The 19,518-nt window shown below is 39.6% G+C and overlaps 1 protein-coding gene across 1 annotated transcript; it reads left to right on the forward strand.

The window, feature by feature from the left end:
• The first annotated feature begins 1,154 nt into the window (after window positions 1–1,154).
• LOC143300766 (cathepsin Z-like) lies at window positions 1,155–16,885 on the forward strand. Its single transcript, XM_076614689.1, has 7 exons — window positions 1,155–1,336; window positions 2,356–2,480; window positions 4,138–4,362; window positions 5,925–6,075; window positions 7,555–7,630; window positions 9,087–9,173; window positions 12,864–16,885. Exons 1-7 carry the CDS (start codon window positions 1,194–1,196, stop codon window positions 12,975–12,977), a joined length of 921 nt encoding a protein of 306 aa, XP_076470804.1. The 5' UTR covers window positions 1,155–1,193; the 3' UTR covers window positions 12,978–16,885.
• The last annotated feature ends 2,633 nt before the right edge of the window (window positions 16,886–19,518 follow it).

Below are 19,518 nucleotides of genomic sequence, written 5' to 3' on the forward strand. Positions count from 1 at the left end.
TTCTAACATGAAAGTAAGAGGTAAACATGTGACACAAGCCTGCCACTGCATACATTTTCTGCCTGTGTGAGGTACAAAAATAACTGTGTTGGATTCCACAGGACATAAATGGGCTTTTTGGAATGAACCGCTCTCGCTTATGGTAACACGTATCAATATCATTTGTGTGTGTGTGTGTGTGTGTGTGTGTGTGTGCATTTATTCTTTGGTTAAGTCGATCTGCCCCCGCCCCGGCCCCCGCCCCCCATCCCCTCCCGCGCACACCGCACAAATCCATCGGTTTCCCATTTCTAACAAGTGGCGATTTACCACCAAAACAATTGTTTTCCGATGGAGAGCAAGAAAAACTCCTCTTTCGAAAATACTATTATACGAAAATACTATAATATTTCGGAATGGGAACAGGAATTTTCTTTCTTACATCTTTCGATCGAACAACATCCTGAAAAAATGCAGTCAAATATCACATCGCAATCACATGATGTCACATGGAATCATGAGATGTGCGTGTGATATATCATGTGTTCTGCATTCCGATTAATCACATGAAGGAAGCGAAAGTAAGTCAGTGTCTTTTTCCTATGATGGTGTTTGGCAAATAAAATGAAATTGCACCAAACAATGTGTGTGTGTGTGTGTGTGTGTGTGTGTGTGTGTGTGTGTGTGTGTGTGTGTGTTAGAGAGAGAGAGAGAGAAAAAGAGAGACAGAGAGAGAGAGAGAGAGAGAGAGAGGGGGGAGGGGGGGGGTGTTAAGTGATCTGGATCTGGACAATATATTTTTTTGTATACATCGCAGAAGTCATTCTCGATTTTCTTTATGATGGAAATGAGAGACCATAAGATTTTTTTGGAAAACAAAGAAGAAAAAGAAAATTTAGTTATAGCCCTCAGAAAAGATATTATGAGAACTAAGCACCAAATAGAAAAGAGAATGAGCACCCACAACTTTATTATTGGTTCTACTAGTGCACATTTTCTTTCAGCAATGTATCTCCTTGCACGTGTGGCAGTTTAATAATGTCTCGATGACTATGCTTATCATTATCAACGCATCTTCGTCATCATCACATCATCATCATCATCATGATGAATTTGACACTCACATGCTAATCGGATGAATTGCGCTATTTTCTGATCACTTTATAGTAAAAAGATGTTCCTTGCAGACCGAAACCAGTTGCAATCAAAACACAATGGAGCTCAGACTGTTTTTGGTGGCGTCTCTTTTTGTGGGCGTATTCTGTGCTGATTACAAGCCTAGCAGATTCTTGACAGCAAAGGATGGGACGACTCAGCCATGTTACGTGAAAAGCCACAGAAAAATACAAGGAGTGAAGTAAGATATTGAAATTTGCGCATCAGTTCTTCTTCCTGTTAGGAGTCCACGGTCATCACGTTGACCATTCTGACACCATAATGGGGAGGAGCGCAGCAGCATGATCCACCTTCCGTTCAGTTCCGTTCAGTTTCTCAAGGAGGAATCACAGCGTTCGGACTGTCATGGTGTTATTACACAACGTAAACACTGTGTGTTGTACTCATGAACACTGATAAATTTTGAGGTCAGACTGACGACTGTTCAGGTTCAGATTCAGGTTAGGAGCGATGCCAAGCATCGTAGCCTTGCGGCTTTGTACGTCCCGTCGGTTTTCGTAATGATTTGGTCATGTAACCACAAGCCCAGGCTCACCTTTGACCATCAAAGTCAAACATGATAATTTCTTTTGTATGTTGCATGACGCAAACAAGATTAATTGTTATCATCCTGTTATATAGTTTTGAAAGCTGTTTTGTTTCTAATTACTGTCACTGTCAGTAAATATTCCTGAATTATGTGCAGATATCTATATCAAGTGGCAGTATATTAATTAATATATATATATACAAATACCAGTCAGCTGGATTCTGCAACGTACTTATCAAGATCAAGTTCAAGATAACTAGGAGGCAAGATTGCACTGGCTGTTAGTGCTGCAGCCTTGGGGGTAAGTTGGCCTTAGGGAACAATCACAACACTGACTGTCCTAAAACCCTCTTGGTCAAGAGATAGGGGATGTAGCTTGGGCAAGACTTGTCAGTTACTGAATTCTAATCCAGGTAATCAGGACAGCAGTTGCCTTATCAGGTTCTCTGCTGTTTTCTGCTGTCCTGATGGTCGTAGTTGGACATGATTGACTATCATACATAGTCTTTATTACAATCAAAATCTTATTATCCAGTATCTTTGTCTACTCATCCATCTGTGTATAGAAAATATTATTTTTCAGAGAATTATTTGGTCAGTCACTGAAGGATTTGATTAGTCAGTCAGGTTATATCTGTAAAAAATTATCATGATTCTTTTCTTTCTCATAGAACCTACCCAAGACCTCATGAAGAAAAAGGGTTTAATCCTGCTCTGCTTCCTAAAGTATGGGACTGGCGAAATATCAGCGGTGTAAACTTTGCCAGCACTACACGCAACCAGCACATTCCTCAGTGTAAGTTCTGCTGTTTTGTGATTGTGCATGTTCACACATTGTGGATTAATTGATCTATTCTAAAATTACTTTGTACACTACTGATACCATTAGTAGTCTTATTTTTTGTTATCATTTATCATCATCTGTTATCACAAAATAGTAATTTTTATCATCTTTTAGCAGTTTGACATGGTAAGTATATGTAACACCAAACATGGAGTATAATACAAACTCCTCCTTTTTATGATCTGTTAGCATATAATTATGACTTGTGTTAGCTTTATAATAATGTTGATGATTTGATTTCATTTATTGCATGATAACTTCATCATGATGATGTATTTAAATAAAATGTTTGCATAAATGTCATGCAGTTTCTTTGACTACTTGTTGCAGATACTCCAAGTAGTCTGTAAAGTGTAGGCAATCTGCAAAACTAGAACTTTAACAATATGACCAGTGGAAATGCTGCAGGAATGATAGCATGTAACATGTTAGCTCTGACAATAAAACCGACATACATGTATGTGACATTGTGAACAAGACTAAAAAAACAGGAAATGATAATGTCCAGTGTGTGAAAACAGACTTCAAAATGGACCTGATAGTTGGTAAGGTATTTCCCATGATGTTTGATGAGATGTTTCTTTGTGTGTGTGTGTGTGTGTGTGTGTGTGTGTGTTGTTCATTAAAAAAAAAAAAAAAAAAAAAAAAAAAAATTACAAGGGTTATTTTAAATGAAACCTTACTTTGACAGATGTGGAGGCCAGATAGAGTTTTGGATTCTCCCCAGGAATTCCTGAGTGTAATCTTCAGTTTGGGTGAACCTGGTTGACATTGATATATGTGCAGACTTGCTAGTAATTGAACGCCCTTCATGTTTTATGCATGTATGACTTATGCAGAAGATCAAATATACATGTATATTCAAAGGTCTTGTAATCCATGTCAGTGTTTGGTGGCTTAAGGAAGGAAGAACATTCCAAGCATACACACCCATGAAAAATGGATTGGGCTGCCTACACGGGGGAGTGGGAGGGTGTAAAAGCGTTAAACTAAAAGTCCACTTGTAATGTATATGTCTGAGTGAACGTGGGAGTTGCAGACCATGAACGCAGAAGAAGAAGCAGTACTTGAAAACATATCTCAAGATGGAGGTGATGGCTGGTAAAAATGTTCAATTTTGCATGATGTTTGGTCTTAAGACATTTTTCTGATGAATTGTTTTCTTTTAAATTAACATTATAAATGGATGTCATATTTAAATATTTTGAATTAAAAAAAAAGACGGGCGCAATAGCTGAGTGGTTAAAGCGTTGGACTGTCAATCTGAGGGTCCCGGGTTCGAATCATGGTGACGGCGCCTGGTGGGTAAAGGGTGGAGATTTTTACGATCTCCCAGGTCAACATATGTGCAGACCTGCTAGTGCCTGAACCCCCTTCATGTGTATATGCAAGCAGAAGATCAAATACACACGTTAAAGATCCTGTAATCCATGTCAGCGTTCGGTGGGTTATGGAAACAACAACATACCCAGCATGCACACCCCCGAAAACGGAGTATGGCTGCCTTCATGGCGGGGTAAAAACGGTCATACACATAAAAGCCCACTCGTGTACATACGAGTGAATGCAGAAGAAGAAGAATTTAAAAAAAAAAAGATTTTCACCACAGACTGTGGATCCTGTTGGGCCATGGGGTCGACCAGTGCCATGGCTGACCGCATCAACATCAAGCGCCGCGCGGCCTGGCCCTCCGCCTACCTGTCTGTGCAGGAGGTCATCGACTGTGGGGGGGCCGGCTCCTGCGATGGGGGTGACGACAGCGGGGTGTGGGAGTATGCCCACACTGTGGGTATCCCTGACGAGACCTGTAACAACTACCAAGCCAAGAATCAAGGTTGAGTGTGTGTGTGTGTGTGTGTGTGTGTGTGTGTTTTATCTTCAGTTTAACGTCTATTCACTATAAGTGTTTTTAGACAGAAAGGAGTCAAGTAGTGGATAAAGGAAAGGGAGTGCATGTGAATATTAGTGTAAAAAAGTGTTCATGTTATGTATCAGAGGAAAGGTAGATTATTATAAGAAAAAGTCTAAAGAGATTGTGGTGTGTATTGAATGAGATGTCATGGGAGAGGGGGGTGGGGGGGAGAATATGTATATGCATATCAACAAGTATTAACCTACAACAATGTAAATATAAATCCTTGACGAGACCTGTAACAATTACCAAGCCAAGAATCAAGGTGTGTGTGTGTGTGTGTGTGTGTGTGTGTGTGTGTACATGTGTGTGTGTGTGTGTGTGTGTGTGTGTGTGTGTGCCTGCTATTCCCACTCCTCTCCCCTCCACAGGCAGTTTGTCACTTTGTGTGAGCGAGTGAGTGAGCGTGAGTGAGTGCAAATGTGTGTGTGTGTGTGTGTGTGTGTGTGTGTGTGTGTTGAGCACAACATATTTGATGCATTTATTGTTTATAACATATACTTTTTAACTGACAAAAACATGATGCCACTATAGTTTACCACCAGTCTCGCCACTATAGTTTACCACCAGTCTCTCCAATCTTAATAACAGTAAATTTATCTGTCCTTAAATTTTGTGGTTTATTAATGGATGGGACATTCACAGAGCAGTTTGAATATGAAATAGACCAGTTCAGGTGTTGTTTTTTGTTGTTTTTTTAACACAACTTTTATCATCTATTTATAACATATACCTTAAACTGACAAAAAACATGAAGCCACCATGAGTTTACCAGTCTCTCCAATCTCAGTTAATTACAGTAGATTTATGTGTCCTAAAATTTTGTGGTATATTCATGGATGGTACATTCACAGAGCAGTCTGAATATGAAATAGATCAGTTCAGGTGTGTGTTGATTTTTTTGGATTTTTTTTTAACACAATCTTTATCATCTATTTATAACAGATACTTTTAACTTACAGAAACATGAAGCCACCATGGGTTTGCCAGTCTCTCTAACCTTGATTACAGTAAATGTATCTACAGTTCCTAAAGTTTTGTAGTTATAATCATGGATGGTACATTCACAAAGCAGTTTGGAGATATATATATATATATATATATATATATATATATATATATGGATAATTAGTTCACTTATCATCTCCCCACTACTATCACTCGGATTCATTAAAACTAATAAAAGTCTATTGGGATGGGTCAGATACCTATTGGAATGAAGAAATGTTGTTGTTGTTGTTTTTTAAAGATCTGATGAGGTTTACAAGCAACCAAATTACTTTTTGTATCTGGTTCCAGTTCATGTACTTACTAGTTCAAACCATGGTTATAAGCTTTGCTTGTTGTGCTTTGACTTATCCGTTACACAGCTGCTTTGATAATGTTTCTGTGAATAAAGTTTGTTTAAAAACAACGAAGTGTGTACTGTAAACAAGAGTGAATGATCTATGTAATTCATTGTCTTTTTGCTTTAATCACTTCAGAGTGCAAGACCTTCAACAAATGCGGCACCTGCACCACGTTTGGGGAGTGTGAGGAGGTGAAGAGTTACAAGGTGTGGAAGGTGGGCGACTATGGCTCCGTCAGTGGGCGGGAGCGCATGATGGCTGAGATCTACAAGAACGGGCCCATCAGGTGACTTCATGCTGTTGTGAGGCTGTTTCACTGGTGTTGTGTGTGTCACTCTGTGTGTGTGTGTGTGTGTGTGTGTGTGTGTGTGTGTGTGTGTGTGTGTGTAGTGTGTTGTTTTGTAGGATACTATGTTGGTCAGTCTTGCACCCCCCTCTTCCCCCATCTGACAAATGAGAAGAAGATACACACACACACACACACACACACACACACACACACACACAAAACAAAGAAAAAACCATCACACTACACACACACACGCACACCCACACACACCTACACCCACGCACACATGCACCAGCAGCTGGGCGACATGTACGCTTGTTGTTGAACACCCTTTTTTCCTTCCTCCTTTTGTCCCTGTACATTGTGCAGTGTGTCTGCGCTTTAAATTAATACACTTCCTTGTTTTCTTTGTTCAGCGTTATAAACTAGCACATAGACACCTCATGTGGTTTGACCGTTTGATATTTATCATATTACCACCAAAGTGAAAATAAAAATAAAAATGCATTGCATGTGTAAATGTATGGCACTGTGAGCGTGTGTGTTTCTGTGCATCATGCATGTTACACACAGAGAGAGAGAGAGAGAGAGAGGTCATAGTGAATGTTGCACCTTTTACTCACTTTCACCCCCCCCCCACCCCCCCAACAAAAACTTCATCACATTCCCACAACCAGGAATCCTTCTTGCCCTAGCAGACCACTTTTCTGAAGTGATGAGTGAAACAGAGAGTGCATGTGTTGTTGTTTGGGTGTGTAGTGAACTGTGGCTCACGAGCTGAAAATGACATTAGCAACCGTGTGTCATAATAGTGATGTGTGCTGTACATCAGCTCGCAGGTAGTAGTCAAAGGGTTAATAATGTTCCATTCTGTATGGCCTGGAGAGGAGAAATATTCCATGAAATGTGAATCGTGACTAGACAAAGACCGTTGGCCTAGTGGGTATGCACCCAGCTAGGAAGCAACTGTCCTGGGTTCAATAATTCTCGTATGAATTTGGATTTTTACTCCCCCACCAACCACCCTCCAACAGACCTTGACTCATTAGCTTGAGCGGTGGTCTGGGTGAGTGTCTTTCAGATGAGACGATAAACCGAGATCCTGTGGTGTGCAGCATGCACCCAGCACAAATGAATGAACCCATGGCAACAGAAGGGTTGCCTTTTGCAAAATTCTGTAGAAAAATCCACTTTGATAATCCAAAAAAAAAAAAAAAAAAAAAAAAGAAATTTGAAAAAAACAACAACAAAACCCTTGCAGACAGAAAAAAGAAGAAGAAAAAAGGTTGGGGAGAGGGGGGAGGGGGGACTGCACTGAGGCGATGTGTTCTCCGGAAATTTCTTTTTCTAATGTTGAGAATTTTTTTTTTTTTTTTTTTTTTACATCCTTTTTTGAGTGCCTGACTGCTTCTATGTCACCATAATAATAACATCATCATCATCATCATCATCATCTTCATGAAATGTTGTTCACAGTTGCTCTGTCATGGCCACAAATGGACTGGATGCTTACAAGGGAGGCATCTTTGCAGAGTATCACTTCTTCTCCTTTGTAAGTCCTGTGACTGTATTTCGTTTGATTGATCAGTTTTAGCTGTTTGTTGTTTCTGATCGTGGTGCGTGTGTTTGTGTATATGCATGTGTGTGCTTGTTTGCAGACACATGTTGAACGTTTGTGTGTGTGTGTGTGTGTGTGTGTGTGTGTGTGTGTGTGTGTGTGTGTGTGTGTGCGTGTGTGTGTGTGTGTGCAATTTGTTTATGACTATAGTTTGTGTGTGTGTGTGTGTGTGTGTGTGTGTGTTGAATGTGTATGACACACACAGAGAAAAATAGAGAGACATGACAAAGTATTTGATAGTCAAGTTCTCTCTCTCTGTCTTTCTGTGTGTGTGTGTGTGTGTGTGTGTGTGTGTGTGTGTGTGTGTGTGTGTGTGTTGAAATGTGTATGACACACACAGAGAAAAATAGAGAGACATGACAAAGTATTTGATAGTCAAGTTCTCTCTCTCTGTCTTTCTCTGTGTGTGTGTGTGTGTGCGTGCGTATATTTGTTTGTATTTTGAATGTGTATGACACACACAGAGAAAAGTAGTGAAACATGATAAAGTATTTAAGTACTTAGTTAAGTTTTCTGTGTGTGTGTGTGTGTGTGTGTGTGTGTGTGTGAGTGTGTGTGTGAGTGTGTGTGTTGGATGTGTATCACACACACACACACACAGAAAAGTAGAGAGACATGACAACATATCTGGGTACTTAGTCTAGTTGTATTGTGTGTACACCTAGAGCGCAACTCCATAGTCTTCCGAGACTGAAGGATGCCTACCATTGTGTGTACTAATAAATCAGTTAATGTTGCTGCCCAACGAAATGGCAGAAGAGATACAGGTCTCACACATGGCTTCGATTAATTACATTTTGGTGCAGTTATAAATGTGCAGTGAAGTGATTTAATGATGAAAGATGCTGTGCTAAAATGTAGCCACACTGTATCTTATGTTGCTGTTGTTGGTTTTTTTTTGTTGTTGCAGTTATTATTATTGTTATTGTCTGGTTATTGTTATTGTGTCATTATTGTATTTGTATTTGTATTTCTTTTTATCGCAACAGATTTCTCCATGTGAAATTCAGGCTGCTCTCCCCAGGGAGAGCATGTCGCTATACTACAGCGCCACACATTTTTTTGTATTTTTTCATGCATGCAGTTTTATTTGTTTTTCCTATCGAAGTGGGTTTTTCTACACAATTTTGCCAGGAACAACCCTTTTGTTGCCATGGGTTCTTTTGTGTGCGCTAAGTGCATGCTGCACACGGGACCTCGGTTCATCATCTCATCTGAATGACTAGCGTCCAGACCACCACTCAAGGTCTAGTGGAGGGGGACAAAATATCGGCGGCTGAGCCGTGATTCAAACCAGCGTGCTCAGATTCTCTCGCTTCCTAGGTGGACGCGTTACCTCCAGGCCATTACTCCACATTGTTGAAAGACCTTCACCTTTGTTCTGTTTCAGCCCAACCACATAGTGTCAGTAGCTGGCTGGGGTGTGGAGAACGGAACAGAGTACTGGATTGTTCGCAACAGCTGGGGTCAGCCCTGGGTAAGCAGCAGATCTTCTTCTTCGTTCATGGGCTGCGACTCCCATGTTCACTTTGTGTGTGTGTGTGTGTGTGTGTGTGTGTGTGTGTGTGTGTGTGTGTGTGTGTGTGTGTGTGTGTGTGTGTGTTGTTCAGGATTAAAGAGGCTATGCCAGTCTTGAATAAAAGTTTATTTGTGTTTGCACATTTCTTCTGTCTTTGCTACTGTGTGCACATATCAGATGATCGGTATAAGGACAGGCCTGGTGCTTCCTTTTTTTGAGGAAGTGTCTGGGTTTGTTTCAATGTACCTTTTGTTTTCCTGTGTGCTAGCTGAATCGGTAGCGTAAGCAGCACTGACTTGAAGATGTGTGCCGTGTGAATGGAGAGAGTTACCACTCTTTACTGTATAGATAGATAGACACACACACACCCACCCCCCCCCCCCACACACACACATTTTTAAAGGATATTCAAAATTCGAATAACACAAGACATATTCCCAGTCAGGTGATGCTAACAGATGATGAATATATACAAACAAGATTGGGAAAATTTGTTTATGAATGCTGCTGCAATTTACTGCATTAACTGATTGATTAATTGTGTGTTTTTCATTCGTTCATTCATTTACCATTGCACTTGTGTTTTATAAACCTTACGGTTTCATGACAATAAAATCTATTCTATTCTATTCTATTCTATTCACACACACACACACACACACACACATGAGTGGGCTTTTATGTGTATGACCATTTTGACCCCCGCGTTGAAGGCAGTCAAACTCTGGGGGAGGGTGCATACTGGGTATGTTCTTGTTTCCATAACCCACCAAACACTGACATGGATTACAGGATGTTTAACATGGGTATTTGATCTTCAGCACGCATATGCACACGAAGGGATTTCAGGCACTAGCAGGTCTGTTGACCTCGGAAATCCGAGAAGAATCTTCACCCTGCACTCACCAGGAGCTGTGACTGGGGTTTGAACCCAAACCCTCAAATTGAAAGTCCACGTGATGGGCGCAATAGCCGAGTGGATAAAGTGTTGGACTTTCAATCTGAGGGTCCCGGGTTCGAATCACGGTGACGGCGCCTGGTGGGTAAAGGGTGGAGATTTTTACGATCTCCCAGGTCAACATATGTGCAGACCTGCTAGTGCCTGAACCCCCTTTGTGTGTATATGCAAGCAGAAGATCAAATACGCACGTTAAAGATCCTGTAATCCATGTCAGCGTTCGGTGGGTTATGGAAACAAGAACATACCCAGCATGCACACCCCCGAAAGCGGGGTATGGCTGCCTACATGGCGGGTTAAAAACGGTCATACACGTAAAAGCCCACTCGTGCATATACGAGTGAACGTGGGAGTTGCAGCCCACGAACACAGAAGAAGAAGAAGAAGAAAGTCCACGCAGCTGTTGTGTGACTGTTGTAAGCATCTGATGGAGATAGGGGGTGCAAGTATGAAAGTCAGTCATGTCCGACTTTGACCATCAGAACAGCAGAGGAGGAAACTGCTGTCCCAGCTATCTGGGTGAGAGTTTGATTATGGAAAGAGAGTGTCTTGCCCAAGTTACTTCTGCACTCTTTTGGCCAAGAGGGCTTCAGAACAGTCGGCAATAGGGTGGTCCACAAAGGCCAACTGGCCCCCCAAGGCTGCAGCATTAACTCTCTCCATACGAATGGTGAAAGAGACGACGTTAACAGCGTTTCATCCCAATTACCATCATCAAAATATTGCAAGCGGAACGCTCTTATACTGAAGAGGTGAATGTTGACAAAGAATACCACAGTTCTGAAGACGGAAGCTAAATGTTGGGTCATTCAGACACCCACTGGACATCCGAGGGGTCTTTGTAGAGGAGAAGAGAGGACTGGCTGTACTGAGTGAGTTAAGAGCCAGTGCAGTCTTGCCTCGTGGTTTGTGTAATAAGTCGTTCACAAAGGACTAAGATGTAAATGACTTCCCATTCCAGCGAAGAAACCATTGATGCTACAGCTCTCACTTTGTTATTGGCCCACCAGTCTCAGATATATAAAAGCTGAGTGAGTGTATCCCAGATAAAGGGAATTAAAAAACAGAGCACTATTCAAAAATAACTAGATCTGTAAAACAAATGTTTGATAATGTTGTCTTTTTAAAGACAGTTCACTGTGAGTTCAGCGAGACTGTATTTTAGTGTTTTTTTGATTTGCCGATTAGGATTTTGTTACTTTTCAGTTTTATGATGGCTTGATGTGAGAATTCTTGTGCACGACTGAAAAAAGAAAAGGGAAAGGAGTACTTTTTAAAGAATACACTTTTTGCCTGGTTAATTATTATACGTTCATTGTGGATCAACTTTTAAAACAAGGGATTTGAATTGACTAGAATAAACATGTTGAGCGGTTGTGTAAGCAAAGAAAGATGTTTGGCTCTAGTACAATTCATATAAAGATGCTTCAAAGTACTCACCATGTTATAACTTACACATACTCAATTTCGTTGGTTTTATGCCTTTCTTGCTGTTCTGTTTTTAAACCTCTATTTATGATTTTCATGACCAAAAAAAAAAAAAGATTCCAAATTACATACGTATACACTTCCACTCCCAATCCCACGCGCTTACAAAGGCCTGAAGAAAGGAGAGAAAAAAAGCCGTAATTTGAAATTACATTTTTAGGGAGAGAATGGATGGGATTGAATGTTTCAATTTAAAGTACATGCCACGTTATGACTTATACATTTTATTCACTTAACATTGACATTTTCTCTGCAACTACTTTGTCATTTGACACCAAATTTGGCATAAAAATAGGAAAAATTCAGTTCTTTCCAGTCATCTTGTTTAAAACAATATTGCGCTTCTGGGATGGGCACAAAAAAATAAAGAATGAAGCCTAATTATATGCAAACTGCATTTACTGTTATATTTATATTTTTTGTATTCTCTAAACTTGGCACTTTGATCTGATGTTCTGACCCAACAGCTAGAGCAGTCATTATTATCATTTTTTGTTCAAACAGGAACTTCTTTTGCTAAGCATGGAAGTTTTATTTATTTTGCAAACGTTTTGGTGCAGATAGTAAAAAAGGGAAATTACTCTGTAATGCTAGGGGAGTTAATTTGCTTTAAACTGATATTTCTCATCTTAAACATTACATTTTGAAATTATACTCAATACATAAAAAGCTTGGATTTTTTTTTTTTTAAAGTGTATTACAAGTGAGTCTTGAAGGCCTTGCCTCTCTTGTTTTCAATTTGGTTTTACACCTTTGTTGTTGTGGCTGTAAACATCAACTTATGGTTTCCATAAAAGATGATTCTTATTCTGATTCACACACATATACACCCACACAGTTACTGACAAAAAGCCTGAAAAAAAATAGTTATTTTTTTAAATGATGTTTTTTTGTGTTTTTTTTAGGAGAGAACGGATGGGATTGAATGCTTCAAAGTACATGCTACACATTATAAGTTTAGTTACACATCTTGTGTACTCAGTGTGGGTTGGTTTTATCCTTTGTTGTTGTGTCTGTAAAGCTTTATTGATGGTTTTTTTAAGACAAATAAATGTATGATTCTGATTCACTCACACACACAGACACACACACACACACGAACGAACACACACACACACACACACAAATGCACACACACAAACTAACAACAACCAAAAGCATAAAATAGAAGAACAGTATTTTTTTAAAATTGCCGTTTGCAGGGAGAGAACGGATGGGTGCGAATGGTGACCAGCCTGTACAAAGGAGGAGAAGGCAACCACTACAACCTGGGTGTGGAAAAGGACTGTCACTACGGAGACCCCATTGTGTCTTAACACCGGAGACCCCATTGTGTCTTAACACCGGAGTCCCCATTTTATCTTAACACCGGAGACCCCATTGTGTCTCAACACCATTGTCGTCTGTCGCCCTGTATCTGTCAGTCTTAACATTCCCACTGGCCTTGTTACTAGTAAATGATTTACAGTATTGAGATTTTTATCATTTACGTTCAGGGGTATGTTTTATGTGTATGGCTTTTCATTATTCAGTATATAGCCAGATCCTCTTTTATTCTTCTCCTGACTGATCTAGAGTTTTATGTTTCAGACAGTTGCTTTGGTGTGGTTTGTACTTAAACTCTGAAATTTCTTTGTTGTGTATTACCTTCAAACATCCCAGTTATCAGCTGGTTCATAAGAGATATATATGTTCATGAACTGGTCACAGAATGGGAACTTTGCGTTGAGGACATGCGTTGTAGAAGGTTCTTGTCCCTTTGATCATGATATTGACTTTTGGATTTTGTGTGTATGTGTGTGTTCAGGACAGGACTGGTGTTGATATTCCATGAGTCATGTGATGACAAGCTGTCTTATTCTTCTGTCTGGTGAAGCACATTACGCATGTGTGGATGAAATCAATACACCAGTGCCACCCCTTACGCTATGGGGTTTGGTGATTTATTCATGACAATCTGCTGGATTTTATTTAGGCTCTTACTCTCATGCTTAAATTATTACATTTTGGAAAAAAAAAAGTGTATATAACTATGTGTATGTGTGTGTGTCTGTTAATTATCAATACGAGACGACATCGTCAGTCCAGGCTAGTCAGCGAGTACAAGTGTGTCAAACGAATGGTTTTTCCTCGTTTTGAAATACCAACCAGTCTTATGTAACCTGGGTTGAATATATGGCTTCTTGAAACTGCTAAACAATTCAGCATCAGTCATTTCCTAATGCTGAATTTTAGATTATTGCATACTGGCAAAGTTCAGGGCAATACACTTGGTTTTTAAATCTTACACAGATTTGTTATTTGATATTATATTTGTAGTATTTGTGCAGATTGGTAACTGTACAATGTGAACTGTTGTTTACTGGATAGTAAATGGATGAATGGGATAAAGAATATTGAAATATTTTTTATATAATTTTTTTGAATGGATTAGATATTGAAAAGCCTTTTTCTGAATGCACAAAAAACAAGTTTTGATGTGTTTTGATCTGATATGTTCCATCTTTGGTCAGGGAAAAATATTAATTTTTGCAAATTCTGATCCATTATACTCTTGTTTGTGGTTCAGAAAATATAATTGGATTGCTAAATATGAATGTGTTTGACTTGAGAAACTTCACTGAAAGTTTATCCTTCATGTTAAGACAGTCTGCTTTGAGAATGATTTACTGCACGATTGGTCTGTTTATGAATGTGTTTGACTAGAGAAACTTCACTGAAAGTTTATCCTTCATGTTAAGACAGTCTGCTTTGAGAACTGATTTACTGCATGATTGGTCTTTTTATGATGAAGCTAGTCATTTCACATTGGATGTTAGGTTTACATGCCAGCATTATGCATAGATAAGGATGTAATCCAAATGCAGTTTTTTTTTTTGCAGTAATACTTTTTGATAAGGAAAACCAGTTACTTCTGTGTGTGTGTGTGTGTGTTTTATTTTATTAAAAAAAAATTTTAATTACCAAACACTGCACAGGTAATACCTTTTGCAAAACATGCATAGTATTGCAGTCTTTTGACAATGCTATGATGCAGTTGTCATATGTTACAGATTTTTGGTGAACGTTTTTTGTTATTTTTTTAGATTCAGACTTTGTTTCATGTGTGACTTTTTTTATTCCATGATTTGAAAAGAACGGACATTGAATTTGAAATCTTCCTTCTGGAAAAGAAAATTGGGTGAGGTTTTTTTTCTTTTTAAACAAATAAGAAATTCACCAAGTGTTTCCCTTGTAGTGGAATGCACTGTCCACAATCAGAGACAAAATTTTATATTGGAAAAAAAAGAGAAAGAAAAAAGTTGAAAATTCGGACTATCAAAAAGTGGTACTGGAAGTTTACGAAGGCCAGTTGCCTGCGTGGATTTAAAAAGATTTTTTTAATTTTTTTTGTTTTTTTAATACTGTGTTGAAAGCTCACTGTATACAGGACCTCCATTTTATTATCTCGTCCTAAAGACTAGTTCCCAGACCGCCATTGAAAAGTCAATAGTGGGGAGTTGTAAAGAGAGAGGAGGGAGGGGGGATGGCAGGAGGAAACAGGAGTGAGGGAGGGAGGGTGAGTATGGGAGGAAGAGCCATGGTCTTTGGATGATTCAAATTTGGGTCCTCCTTTTTATAGACAGTTATAGGTGATTTGTGGACAAGCCAACCATCACACACACCACTGAGATAAATATCAACAGAGTATCAATGAGTGGTAACTCTCTCCATGACTTGAAATTGTGTCCCTTATAAATGTCAGCATCTGACAAGTGTTCATATTTTTTCTTAGATAACGTGGAAAGTTCCTATTTTCTCTTAAATGAAGTGGAAAGGCATTTTGGACACCTCTTAACTCTCTCCATACGAACGGCGAAAGAGACGATGTTAACAGCGTTTCACCCCAATTACCATCATCAAAATATTGCAAGCGGAAGGCTCTTATACTGAAGACGTGAATGTTGACAAAGAATACCACAATTCTGAGGACGGAAGCTAAAGGTTGGGTCATTCAGACACCCACTGGACATCCGAGGGGACAGTGTAGAGGAGAAGAGAGGACTGGCTGAACTGAGTGAGTTAAAACCCCAGCAACTATGTAACTTGTTTGAAGCCAGAAAGGGAGTATGTTGGACAGTGTATGGTAAAGATTGTGATGTGATGTTTCCCTTTCTTTTATTTTCACATCAAATTCATGTGACAGGCTGACTTTTTGCCATGTTTCGTTTCTTGTTAAATCACCAAATACACACATACTCAATTGCTTTCTTGTTTTTTGTTTGCTTTTTTTTTATTATGATATTAATTATGCAGTGCATAATTTCTTGTTTTTATTAATCACTTAGGCTTGTTATTGTTATGGATTATGGTGGAGTGAAAACGGTCATACACGTAAAAGCACAAGTGTGTACATACAAGTGAACGTAGGTGTTGCAGCCCACGAACGCAGAAGAAGAAGAAGAAGAAGAAGTTATATGGTTTATTATTGTTACTGTTTATCTCCCATGCCCCAACAGGGATCAAAGGATGGAAATGTTTTTGATTTTTGAAGGAAAAAAAAAATGAGGGGTGGGGGGAGGAATCTGGACATAAGTATGAAGTAGAATGTTTTGATATGCCACAGAGACGGGTGCAATAGCCGAGTGGTCAAAGCGTTGGACTGTCAATCTGAGGGTCCCGGGTTCGAATCACGGTGACGGCGCCTGGTGGGTAAAGGATGGAGATTTTTCTGATCTCCCAGGTCAACATATGTGCAGACCTGCTTAATGCCTGAACCCCCTTCGTGTGTATATGCAAGCAGAAGATCAAATATGCATGTTAAAGATCCTGTAATCCATGTCAGTGTTGGTGGGTTATGGAAACAAGAACATACCCAGCATGCACACCCCCGAAAACAGAGTATGGCTGCCTACATGGTGGGGTAAGAACGGTCATACACGTAAAAGCCCACTTGTGTGCATACGAGTGAACGCAGAAGAAGAAGAAGATATGCCACAGTTTGATATCAGCATCTGTTAAAGTGGGCAAGTGAGGTACACATAATGTACAGCAATAGTACCACCCAAATATATTTTTGTTATATATTATTATTCTTTTTTTAGTTGTTGTTGTTGTTTCTTGATGTGATATCTATGATGTGTCAACAGATGCAAAATGATGTCTAAAGCTGGGCCCATTTTCCTGAATAACTTATAAAAGTTTAATTTTGTACTTTTCATTAAAATATTTTTTTTCTCCTGTTTATGAATTTTGTGCCTGTTTTTGTGCACATGTGTGCATGTGTGTGTGTGTCCATGTGTGCTCGTGCCTCTGTGTGTGTATGTGTGTGTGCGTGGTGTGTGTGTGTGTGTGTGTGTGTGTGTGTGTGTGTGTGTGTGTGTGTGTGTGTGTGTGCGTGTGTGTGTGTGTGTGTGTGTGTGTGTGTGTGTGTTTGCTTTCATGGTCTGCAGACAGCCTTTACCTACTGTTATTGTGTGTTTGCTTTCATGGTCTGCAGACAGCCTTTACCTACTGTTATCTTATTCTGTCTTTTTTTTTTCTGTGTATGAAGGTAAGATGATTTTTTTTTTTTTTCAACTGCGAGATCAGTTACAGACGAGATCGAAGTATGACACTGGTGACGTTGGTTGGGGTGATACGTGATTGGGTTGTCTCCCACCATATTCCTGCCTATATCCACTGTCTCTCTTAGTATTTCTTTGACCCTTTTTTTTTATATTTGTGTGTGTGTGTGTGTGTGTGTACATTTGTTTGTGAGTGTGTGCTCTGGGTAAATGAGAGCGTACATATAATTTATGTGTGTGTTCAGGTGTGCTGAGGGGTATTTGAGTGTGTGTTTGCATGTGTATGTGTGTGTGTGTGTGTGCTCCTGGTATATGAGTATGCGCATGTATGAGTGTGTTTGTGTGCGAGTGTGTGCTATTGGTATATGACATTGTGTGTGTGTACTCCTGGTACATGAGTGTGTGTGTGTGTGTGTGTGTGTGTGAAGGTCGGGGTATAAGTGTGTCATGGCTGGATATTGTCGGCAAACTCAACAAAGGCAGGTTGATTGAAAATCTACTCCAGTCTGCTGGTTACCGATATCGATGTACAACACAGAGAGTGAGAGAGAATAAAAATGGAGAAAAGAGAGAACTTTCAAATGTCACGAGGTCAATACTTTTTTTAATTTTTATTTAATTGTAAACTCCTGACAGATTTCTCTGTACCTGTCTCTTTCTCTCATTTATCTCCCCTGAACCAGGATTGCACGCATGTTGGTTTTGTTGTTGTCATTGTTGTTTTTTGTGTGTATGCATGCTTTCCTTTTTTTTCTTTTTTTTTTTTTTTAAATGAAGGTATTGATAATCAATTAACAGAATTGTTGAAAGAATAATGCCAAAAATAATATACTGATGAAAGCATTTCACACAGGTGGTTGGAAAAAAAACCAAAACAAAACAAAAACCAAACCAAAACAAAAAACAACAACAAACAAACAAAAAAAACAACAACAAAAAATCCCCAAACAAACAAAAAAAACCATGGTGATTCACTTCAAAGAAAACATGTCTGCTGTTGTAATATATTGAATAGCTTTTGTATTACATTGTTCTGTTTTGTTTTGTACCATGATTTACTTCAGCCATAAGAGATATCTGGGTGCTCTGCCCAAGGAGAGCATGTCATCATGATCTAGAACCATTCATTTTTAGATGGCATTTTGTGTTGGTTTCTCTCCTTTTTTTCTTTCTTTATTTTTTCCCTTTTTTTTTTGAATAAATTTTTCTTTGTGCAAGAGTGTTTGTTTTACTACCGAAGTTGATTTTTCTACAGTGATTGTTTTCACAGACACACACACACACACACACACACACAAACACACACTCCTAAACTCAGAATATACAGTGATACGGTACTCCACTTCACACAAGGGACATCAAGTAGTTGCACTGTCACCCACTTTGTGTCTGTGTGCGGAGTGTGTGTGTGCTCCTTGCCTCATCATTTTGTTTGCACAGTTACTGGCTCTTGTATTTGTATTTCTTTTTATCACAACAGATTTCTCTGTGTGAAATCCTGCGTGCAGTTTTATTTGTTTTTCCTATCGAAGTGGATTTTTCTACACAATTTTGCCAGGAACGACCCTTTTGTTCCCGTGGGTTCTTTTACGTGCGGTTTATCTTCTCATCCGAATGACTAGCGTCCAGACCACCACTCAAGGTCTCGTGGAGGGGGGGGGGAGAAAATATCGGCAGGTGAGCCGTGATTCGAACCAGCGCGCTCAGATTCTCTCGCTTCCTAGGCGGATGCGTTACCTCTAGGCCATCACTCCACTGGGTACTTATAAGGTTTTTTTCCCCTGTGGACTGAAAGGAATGCTTGTATCTTAGGAGTTTCAGGCAAGGTTAGCATCCCATCCAAACGGCAGTAGGCAGTGATCGTTTACCAAATATTTTTTCTTTTCCCATCCCAGTATTTCTTTCACCACCGGAACGCAGTGGACGTGCAGAAGGCGTACCGGTTGAGCGAGGCCGGTGAGTCGTGATTCGAACCAGCGCGCTCAGATTCTCTTGCTTCCTAGTCGGACGCGTTACCTCTAGGCCATCACTCCACTCCTCCTATCTTGACCTCGCAAGTCTGTGTCTCTGTCTGTCTGTCTGTCTTTAATTGTCTTTTTCTTTATTTATTTAGTTTAACGTCTTTTCTCTGTTAAGTGATATTAGGCGGGGGAGGGGTGTGGGGGTTGGATGTAATATGTGTATGCGTGCGCGTTGGGGTTGGGGGTGATGAAAAGAGGTGGTGGGATGACTGAGACTTTGCACTGAACCGAGAGTAAAGTATAACTATCTCAAACATTCCTACAGCAGGATAAAGCAGGCTTAATTATAA

Source organism: Babylonia areolata, chromosome 26 (genome assembly GCF_041734735.1).
Source record: "Babylonia areolata isolate BAREFJ2019XMU chromosome 26, ASM4173473v1, whole genome shotgun sequence".
NCBI lineage: Eukaryota > Metazoa > Mollusca > Gastropoda > Neogastropoda > Buccinidae > Babylonia > Babylonia areolata.